We start from the raw sequence: 10,927 nt of genomic DNA on the forward strand, positions 1-10,927 counted from the left end.
CGTGTAATTCCTATTGGAATCCAGCCAGAGTTAGGCTATCCAACAGTTGAAATGTGTATTCATTCATAATGACTACCAGGGTTAGGAACAGTGTGAGGAGACTACCTAAGCCATTTAAATTGGAGCAACCATTTCTCTAATGGGTGCAACAAATCGAATTAAATTATTGGATTAGTTTAGAAAAATGTATGTTATTTAACTGTGTGTAACATAAGATTAATCAATCAATCACTCAATGTACATGCAAAAACACAGATATTAAAAACATTTCCCAAAAATCTACCTGCAGTAGAGCATGCTGGGAAAAAAAAGTACATTTGTTGTCATAACTTTAGAAAATTGAGTTAATGTGATTTTGTTTTGAGTCAGTACCACATAAACATTTTATGTAATAATGACTTTGAGTTCAACTTACTAGAATGATTTGAGTTAAAAGGCCTTGGGGTTTACAGTACAGGCAGTCATTTAGACCCAGGTCTCTTTACAAGTGAGCCCTGTAATGATGCATACTATAGAGATATAGCACACTATAGCCTTTATAATAATAAGTTATAAATGCATGCTTATGACAAGCATTCGAAAGTATTGTAATTAACCTCTGACCTCCATGTCTCCTCCAGATAAGCAGAATGAGGTAGAGATCCCGTCTCCGACCCTGCGGGAGCGGGAGCGGGACAAGCCCATGTGTCATATCAGTGGAGTGAAGAAGCTGACACACAGCTCCAGCCTGTCCATCAACACCACCATGCCACGCTTCGGAGTCAAGACGGAACAGGAGGACGCACTGGCCAGGGTACGGTATTCCTGTACTGGATCTGGGATCTGTGGACCCTTACACATACTCACACATGAACACTCAGTCACTTCGAAGATGATTTAAAATTACATATCCTGCTGAGACCCAGCGAAAAAAAGCTTTATGAATTATTACTTTTTTGGGAGTGAAATAAACATTTTACAACATTTATTTTATTATTTTATTGTATATGCACTGTAGTGGATATTATGATGCGGTGAATATTATATTTGTAAAATTTTACATTACAGTAAATATGTGTACAGTAGGTGAAAAACACAGGATATTTATACACAAGCTCTTATTTAGCTCTTATTTAATGTGAGAAAAAATATATTACACTGCTCTGAAAACTCACCAAACTATTCCACAGATATACTATATATACAAAAGTATGTGGACACTCCTTCAAATTAGTGGATTTGGCTATTTCAGCCAGACCTGTTGCTGACAGTTGTGTAAAATCGAGCACACAATCATGCAATCTCCATAGACAAACATTGGCAGTAGAATTGCCTTACTGAAGAGCTCAGTGATTTTCAACATGGCACCGTCATTGGATGCCACCTTTCCAACAAGTCAGTTCGTCAAATTTCTGCCCTGCTAGAGCTGCCCCAGTCAACTGAAAGTGCTGTTATTGTGAAGTGGAAATGTCTAGGAGCAACAACGGCTCAGCCACAAAGTGGTAGGCCACACAAGCTCACAGAACGGGACTGCTGAGTACTGAAGCACGTAGCGTGTAAAAATCATCTGTCCTCGGTTGCAACACACTACTGAGTTCCAAACTTCCTCTGGAAGCAACGTCAGCACAATAACTGTTAGTCTGGAGCTTAATGGGTTTCCATGGCCGAGCGGATGTACACAAGCCTAAGATCACCATGCACAATGCCAAGCGTCGGCCGGAATGGTGTAAAGCGCGCCACCATTGCCGAGATTTACGCTTCATTATCTGGCAGTCTGATGGACAAATCTAGGTTTGACGGATGTCAGGAGAACGCTAACTGCCCCAATGCATAGTGCCAACTGTAAAGTTTGGTGGAGGAGGAATGATGGTCTGGGGCTGGTTTTCTTGGTTCAGGCTAGGCCCCTTAGTTCCTTTGAAAGGAAATCTAAACGCTACAGCATACAATGACATTCAAGACGATTCTGTGCTTCCAACTTTGTGGCAAAGGTTTGGGGAAGGCCCTTTCCTGTTTCAGCATGACAATGCCTCAATGACTGGCCTGACAATGACTGGCCTGCACAGAGCCATGACATCAACCCTAGTGAACACCTTTGGGATGAATTGGAACGTCGACTGCGAGCCAGGCGTAATCGCCCAACATCAGGGCCTGACCTCAATAATGCTCTTGTGGCTGAATGGAAGCAAGTCCCCACAGCAATGTTCCAACAGCTAGTGAAAAGCCTTCCCAGAAGACTAGAGGCTGTAATAGCAGCAAAGGGGGGACCAACTCCATATTAATATACATGATTTTGGAATGAGACGTTCGACAAGAGAAGGTGTCCACATACTTTTGGTCATGTACTGTATTTATTTACTAGAAACAATTTGAATATCAAACTCACAAAAATGATTACACAATTACATACATGTACTTTCTTCTTTAAATAAAATGTGCTAAATTGAGATGGCAGTCATTTAAAAAAAAAAACAGGATGAGAAAGTGCAAAGTCATACCCCCCACATGATATCATTGAATACCCCAGAATGTCCTCTCAAAAGTACAACAGGATTTAACACAGTGGCATGTATGGCCTCAGCGATACGGCCCAAAAAAATCTATCTCCGTTAGAGTGGACAAAAATGAATTGATTTGATTTATTGATGGGTCTCTGGAGGGATTAAATGGAGTCATATGTCAAGTCAAATTCTGGGGATGTGTAAATTTACTTGGCAAATAAAGGTGATTCTGTTTCTGATGTCTGTTGACCAGGAGCTGGATGACTTGAATAAGTGGGGCCTTAATATCTTTCGTCTGGCTGAGTTCTCCAATAATAGGCCTCTCAGCTGCATCATGTTCGCCATCTTCCAGGTGGGTGAAAAGCAGTGGTTTTATCCATTCGATTTTCAGTACGAGTGGTCATACAGACTTAATGTAGACTTTGCTGTTCATATACGTGTATAGGAGTGTTTGTGTGACACTGTGTTTTCCTTCCCTGTAGGAGAGGGATCTTTTGAAGACGTTTCGAATCCCTGTCGACACGTTTGTGACCTACGTTATGACCCTGGAGGACCACTACCATGCCAATGTGGCCTACCACAACAGCCTCCACGCCGCTGACGTCACACAGTCCACCCACGTCCTGCTGTCCACACCGGCTCTGGACGTAAGAACCAAATTTCACCCCACACTGAGGCTACGTCTAAGAACAACTAACTTGAAGCACACAGTTGAACTTGAACTCCCATCGCACATTCATGTCCTGTAGGGTGTTCTAAAACGTGACTGGTTACACTGTGTTCTATCTCTCTCTCTGTCAGGCTGTGTTCACTGATCTGGAGATCCTGGCTGCGTTATTTGCTGCTGCCATCCATGATGTGGATCATCCTGGCGTGTCCAATCAGTTCCTCATCAACACCAGTGAGTCCTTACAATGGAGATAGGAGGAGACAAGTCGCTGTACAGTACACTGCATTAGAACTGAATAAAGGTCCCTGAACCACATCTCAGCTGAGCTCAGCTCACTAGTCAGTGTAGCACAGCTGATATCGTAAAAAGGAAATGTCAGAGTCAGCACTGTAATGTGAAAAGGTTGCTAGTGGGGTGTGTCTACAGGTGCTCGGACCTAGTATGTGTTCTGTACTGACCCGGTGTGTTCTGTCTGTCCTCTCCCCCAGACTCGGAGCTGGCTCTGATGTACAACGATGAGTCAGTCCTGGAGAACCACCACCTGGCCGTGGGCTTCAAGCTGCTCCACGAGGACAACTGTGACATCTTCCAGAACCTCAGCAAGAGGCAGAGACAGAGCCTGCGCAAGCTCGTTATCGATATGGTGAGGCTCCTGCCCCTCACGCTCACTCACTAACGGGCTGCTCCGCTGGCTCAGTAAGGGGCGGAGCTTATAAGAGTTATTTAAATGTTATTTTCTGATGTTTTTATTTTTTTTTTTTTGACCTCCTTTAATTGACCTCTCAAGGTGTTGGCGACGGATATGTCCAAGCATATGAGTTTGCTGGCTGATCTGAAGACCATGGTGGAGACGAAGAAGGTGACCAGTTCAGGAGTGCTCCTGCTCGACCACTACACTGACCGCATCCAGGTGAGCTTTCCCCTCTGACCTCTAAACATAAGCTGGAGAAAATTCACAACGCCTACCGTGCACTGGTGATACCTGACCTTATGTGTGTGTCTGCAGGTGCTGAGGAACATGGTGCACTGTGCGGACCTAAGTAACCCCACCAAGCCCCTGGTCGTGTACAGAGAGTGGACTGAGCGCATCATGGAGGAGTTCTTTAGACAGGGGGACAAGGAGAGAGAGAGGGGCATGGAGATCAGCCCCATGTGTGACAAACACACTGCTTCTGTGGAGAAGAGTCAGGTTAGGAAACATACACACAACACACATTTTGGGATCACTATAAATGTCATCTCATGTTGCTTACACAAATTCCTTAGCCGTGTAATGTGCTTGTTATTAGTGTGATGTTTGTTAGTGTGTTTGATTCTCCTGGTGTTGTGTGCTGTAGGTGGGCTTCATCGACTACATCGTGCACCCTCTGTGGGAGACGTGGGGGGACCTGGTGCACCCTGACGCCCAGGACATCCTGGACACTCTGGAGGACAACAGGGACTGGTACCAGAGCACCATCCCCCAGAGCCCCATCTCCCCACCCCCAATGCCCCTCGGCCCAGACAAGAGGCTCAACGCCTGCATCGACAAGTTCCAGTTCAAGCTCACCTTGGATGACGACACGGAGGGAGGACAGGAGGAGGAAGAAGAGGAGGAGGAGGAGGGGAAAACCACCCCCAATCACATGGTGCTGGACTGCAGTCAGGGAGAGGAGGAAGACAAGAAAGAAGAGGAGGAAGGAGAGGACGTGGTAAAGGATGACATCATCGAGGAGGAAGGGGAAGTAGGGATGGAGGAGGAGGAGGAGGAGGAGAAGAGGGGAGTTCTTCAGCGAGCTCAGTCAGGGGTGGAGATACACTCTGACACAAGCCCCGTGGAGGACGACGAGGAGGAAGACTCCTCCTCACCAGCTGATGACACATGAGTTCCGCTCCTCTCTCCCTGGCCACACCCCACATGCACACACCACGCCCCTGTTGTCAATCCTTTATTTCCGATGGCCAAAACCCAAGATCAAATAAGACTACATAAACAATAGACCTTTAAATCTATTTTTCAAAAAGGGAACACAAATAATATTGCTTAAAGAAAAGCTATTTACACAGCAACTGTAGATTTGGAGTTGGAGCCGTTTCTTCCAGCTGATGCTATGAGGAACTGCTATGAGGACAAAGAGGAACATAGAGAAGCGTTAATAATGGGCCATTGAAGACAGTGTAGCACTGGACCTGAAACACACACACACATAAACATACACAAACTCACCTCCACACAAAACACACCTCACTCACACACTTTGATTCATGGGAAGAAAAAAAACCTCCAAAGTCTACACCCGAGAATGTGTGTGTTTGTGTGTTTGCGCGTGCCTATGTGTGCGTGTGTGTTTAGAGGACTCTGATTGGTAATGAATCTCTTTGGAAAAAGCCATCTCTATATGGAGTATTAACTAGCGTCAGTCAGTATTACTAGTTCATGTTTGTTAGAATTCAACAAGAACTCTGTTTTCTTCTGAGTGACTTATTTTCCATTTCTGTCGGAAAGAAAACTACAGATATCTATCTATAGAGGAGGAGTGGCGCGAGAACAGAAGAGAGGATTACGTTTAATAAAGAAAGGAAGATACTGTGATGAGGGGACCTGAGGGTCCCGCCTCCATTTTCCCATTTTCCCTTTATGAAGAAGTGCTACCGGTGCAACATGGCTGTGTGCCTTTCTGGAAACACCAGCTCCTGAAACATGGAGCTGTCGTGAAGCAATGCATCGTGGGACAGGAGTGTCTGCTTTTGTCGTCATTTTTGATTGTCTCTTGTTCAAAGATCTATTGTAACTGTTCATGATTTTGTGTGTGTGTGTGTGTGTGTCACATGCTCAGTTAGTTTCTGTGGTGACAGGTTTTCAGCTGTAAGTCTTCCTTTGTTGCTTTTCATGTTGATGAGACGTTTCAGAACTCGTAGATATGAAGTCACTACCACTACACCACCACACCTGCTGCTTGTGGACTCTCCAGTTTTTACATACGAAAATTATTTTCTTTTTTACTTTCTGAGGATAAGCCATGAGATACTTTAGAGTATATGTTCTGCCTGTTTTCTATTTATTATCATTTTTTGCTAAATATGTTTGAAGGATTAGGATAATATCATCAGCAGCACAAATTCACGTTCCATCTCTTACCCACTCACGCTGTATTTATTCACCAGTCTCTTCTCACTTCCTGCATCAGTTGTCACCAAAGCAACAGATTGGAAAACTGATGAGGGGAGAGATGCTTTGACGGGGCAGATTGAGAGGATTTTGTCAGGGTGATTTCAGGATTGGAGGGAATCGAAAGAACAAGCTTGGCCAGAAAGGAGGCTGTTCAGACAGTCACACACAGCCATTCTTGTTACGTTTTAAGCTTTTCTGCCTTAATGTCAAATGCAGGATACATACCTGCCACTATGTAGATTTATAAGATAAATTCTAAATATCCTAGTATATTTATACCATGTCTGTATGCCTCTATCTGTGAGTGTCTGTGTGTCTATACACAATGTACCCAGCATCAGCATATGGACAGGAACATTTTATGGCCAATATTAAGAATGTGTTGTGTCAGTTGCGAGGGCACAATAAATAGGCCAATTTAGCTCCAGGGAATGCAGGTCAAATGAGTGGTAAACATATAGCTGTTGCAGACCGGATGTCGAGTAAGTATATTTTCTCACAATACTTTTTCTGGTTGAAAATAACGTCTGTCTTGGGCTGAGGACATGTCTGATATATATATATATATATATATATGAGAGAGAGAGAGAGAGAGAGAGAGAGAGAGAGAGAGAGAGAGAGAGAGAGAGAGAGAGAGAGAGAGAGAGAGAGAGAGAGAGAGAGAGAGAGAGAGAGAGAGAGAGAGAGGAGAGAGAGAGAGAGAGAGAGAGAGAGAGAGAGAGAGAGAGAGAGAGAGAGAGAGAGAGAGAGAGAGAGAGAGAGAGAGAGAGAGAAGGAGAGAGAAGGAGAGAGAGAGAAGGAGAGAGAAGGAGAGAGAAGGAGAGAGAAGGAGAGAGAAAGATGAGAGAGAAAGATGAGAGAGAAAGAGATAGGAGGGTAAGGGCGCAGCAGCAGCAACAAGTCCAATCAGAGACCTTTCTCTTGTCATGTGTTGTGTGTCATCACTCACTAGAATCACCATCCTGGCTGTATGAGGTCATGGTCACGGGATTGATCAGCACACAGCTTGAATAGGTCTCAGTTTGACTTGGAGTTGTTGTTCACAGGGTAAAAAACAACAACATAAGTATAGCTGGTTTCTGCTGGTCGGTAACGTAGCTCGTCTAAAGAACAGCCTGTGCTTGATGGAACAGAGGCCTGAGATCCATCCAGTCCAGCTCTGTGATTGGCTGGAGCAGCATTGCGGTGTCACCGCACAGGCCTTTAATTGTTGGAATGGGAATCCAACGATACTGTCTCAGTACATGGAGTAGGAGATTCCCATGAAGCTTCCCCCTGTCTTTGAAGATATACAGCTTTGTTTATCTGGCTTCTTGTTTTGTCATGAGCTATAAAAACAAATAAATATTTGATTGCCATTTTAACACAATACTGTAGCGATCATTTCTTATTAAGAAATTATTCAGTTGATGAATTGCTGCCATTCTTTTTAAATATTGAAAAGAAAACCATGGAAAATACCACAAGTGTTTTCTTTGAACAGTTTGTGTACAGTTTTTATTTTTGTATCATTCTGGTGGATGGTCTAGAAACAGAACTATAATGACATATTGATAATATAACTGTTAGCGTTATCACCGCTTGTTTTGTATATTTTGTAATGTTAGATTGTAAATTAGAAATGTATTCAGGTCATTATCATTGATAATTAACCACGTTTAGTTATAAGAAAATAACTAAATCAGTAAAACACTACTGGCCACAGCATCACGTTTCCTTCTCTTTTTCTGTCCTCATCTTTCCTCTGTCTTTCTCTTTTGTGCTATCATTGTTCTCACACAGAGAAATGTGTACATTTCATTATTAGATTATTAGATGGATTGGAGGAATCAGGATCAGATGAATCATCAGAAAAATGAAAATATTTTGTACCAGAACTTTATTTTAAGGGAGGTTGTAGGGTAGACAATGTGGTTGAAGTAGTATGTGGGTACAGTATGTGTTTTTTGGAGGATTTGGTAGTTATGTCTCACACTGGTTCCGTTGGACCTGGTTTCAAGCCTTAGTTTTTTTTCTATTGTGCTATTCCATGTATGCCCATGCCATATTGCGCAAGTCATAATCAATGAAAACTATTCATTATCAATATGCCATGTAGGAGTGATGGTGAGTAATTGACAGATGTGTATGGTGAAGCAAGAGGTAAAAAACAAGAGGGTTCTGAGAGAGACATTGTGTAGCCATTTTGAAATGAGCACCTCCACTTCTTGGTCAGTTTTGTCATATTAGACTCCCTCCGAGAACAATTATCTGGGCTTTAAATCATGTGTTACTTGTTCACAAGTTAGGAAAATTATATAAATGGAAAAAACACCATGAAATGATTGTAATATTTGTAAATTATATTGCTGTAATGTGTAAAATGTGTCCAAGTTATTTTTTATTATATTATTTTTATGAAAGGTTTTCTTCTGAGAGAACTGAGGTGTTATTTTGTGAATAAAATGCATTTAATAAGCAAACAGCTATATAATACAATTATATATCAGTCTATTTTTATTTTATTTCACTGTTCGGTACTGTAAAGTGTGTTAAAATTACAAATAAAGGAAGATTTTTTATAATATAAGCAAAGAGAAATACTGTGGCAACTGTGTGTGCTAAATAATGTTATCAGAGATTATAAAAAAGGAGTAGACCAAAAGGTCAAGGTCTTCAATAGTCTGGTTTATTGTGGTTTATAAAGTGAATGTGAATACTATGCTTCCACACCATATTTTTATTTACAGAGAATCAGTGTATGAGTAGGCCTACATGTTTATCAAAGACTATCTAAACGATTAGTAAGAATGGGCTACAGAGACTTCCATTGCACACCATGAGGATTCTCAATACATATGATAAACCCCATTGCAGGAATTGATGGACTCATTTCAGCCTGACAGTTTCAGGCTATGCTGTCTAATTATTTGGCTTGCCAACTCAAATCAAATCAAATCAAATGTATTTGTCACATACACATGGTTAGCAGGTGTTAATGCAAGTGTAGCGAAATGCTTGTGCTTCTAGTTCCGACCATGCAGTAATATCTAACAAGTAATATAACCTAACAATTTCACAACAACTACCTTATACACACAAGTGTAAAGGAATGAATACGAATATGTACATAAAAATATATAATGAGTGATGGCCGAACGGCATAGGCAAGATGCAGTAGATGGTATAGAATAGAGTATATACATATGAGATGAGTAATGCGTACAGTATATACATAAGAGATGAGTAATGTAGGGTAAGTAAACATTATATAATATAAAGTGGCTAGTGATAAATTGATTACATCAATTTTTCCATTCCATGCCTTGATCATAGGCATGGAATGGATCATCTCTTAGATCATCTCTTATAATTATGAAGTATTTTCAGTGATGGAAAAAGTACCGTATTATCATACTTGAGTAAAAGTAAAGATACCTTAATTGAAAATTACTCAAGTAAAAGTAAACGTCACCCGGTAAAAGAGTACTATGGTAGTATTTGGTTATAAATATACTTAAGTATCAAAATTTAAAGTATACATTATTTCAAATTCCTTATATTAAGCAAACCAGGTGGCACTATTTTCTTGTTTTTTAAATTTACGGACAGCCAGGTGCTATCTCCAACACTCAGACATAATTTATAAATTAAGCATGTGTGTTTAGTGAGTCCGCCAGATCAGAGGGATCTTTTCTTGATAAATGCATATATTGGACCATTTTCCTGTCCTCCTAAGCATTCAAAATGTAACGAGTACTTTTGGCTGTCAGGGAAAATGTATGGAGTAAAAAGTACATTATTTATTTTAGGAATGTAGTGAAACAAAAGTTGTCAAAAATATAAATAGTAAAGAACAGAATCCGCCAAAAACTACTTAAGTAGTACTTAAAAGTATTTCTACTTAACCTCTACGGGATCGGTGTGTCCCCCGCGGGATGGTTGATCTAACATAGGCTAATGTGATTAGCATGAGATCGTAAGAAAATGAAAAGAAAACAGGACATAGACATATCTGATATGGGCAGAAAGCTTAAATTCTTGTTAATCTAACTGCACTGTCCAATTTACAGTAGCTATTAAAGAAAACCATGTTATTGTTTGAGGAGAGTGAACAATTATGAACTTGAAAATGTATTAATAAACCAATTAGGCACATTTTGGCAGTCTTGATACAACATTTTGAACAGATATACAATTGGATTGGTTTATTGGATCAGTCTAAAACTTTGCACATACACTGCTGCCATCTAGTGGCCAAAATCTAAATTGCGCCTGGGCTGGAATAATACATTATGGCCTTTCTCTTGCATTTCAAAGATGGTACAATTTGTTTTATTATCTTTTACCAGATCTAATGTGTTATATTCTCCTACATTCATTTCACATTTCCACAAACTTCAAAGTGTTTCCTTTCAAATGGCATCAAGAACATGCATATCCTTGCTTCAGGTCTTGAGCTACAGGCAGTTAGATTTGGGTATGTCATTTTAGGCTCAAACTGAAAAAAATGTGTACTTTATACCACTAAGTATTTTGACAGACACACGTCTGCAATCTCAAATCCACATAAAAATGGCCAAAAGAGGTTCTCCACCCTCTCTGACATGGCTGCTTCCAATTCATTACCCATCATGCACCACGCCATAA

The 10,927-nt window shown here is 41.0% G+C and overlaps 1 protein-coding gene across 2 annotated transcripts in view; it reads left to right on the forward strand.

Annotated features, from left to right (window-relative positions):
- The window catches only part of pde4a (phosphodiesterase 4A, cAMP-specific), a 32,322-nt gene extending 25,423 nt beyond the window's left edge, over positions 1-6,899 (forward strand). The window contains exons 8-15 of one of the 2 annotated variants that reach the window (XM_014203951.3): positions 621-793; positions 2,731-2,829; positions 2,960-3,124; positions 3,279-3,378; positions 3,636-3,790; positions 3,935-4,057; positions 4,154-4,336; positions 4,485-6,899. In XM_014203951.3, the coding sequence (XP_014059426.1) occupies positions 621-793; positions 2,731-2,829; positions 2,960-3,124; positions 3,279-3,378; positions 3,636-3,790; positions 3,935-4,057; positions 4,154-4,336; positions 4,485-5,012 (1,526 nt within the window). In that variant the 3' untranslated portion in view covers positions 5,013-6,899. The remainder of the gene's footprint in view (positions 1-620; positions 794-2,730; positions 2,830-2,959; positions 3,125-3,278; positions 3,379-3,635; positions 3,791-3,934; positions 4,058-4,153; positions 4,337-4,484) is intronic. The other variant, XM_014203952.3, reaches the window with a different exon arrangement.
- Positions 6,900-10,927: the final 4,028 nt, after the last annotated feature.

Source organism: Salmo salar, chromosome 06 (genome assembly GCF_965601325.2).
Source record: "Salmo salar chromosome 06, fSalSal1, whole genome shotgun sequence".
Classification (NCBI taxonomy): domain Eukaryota; kingdom Metazoa; phylum Chordata; class Actinopteri; order Salmoniformes; family Salmonidae; genus Salmo; species Salmo salar.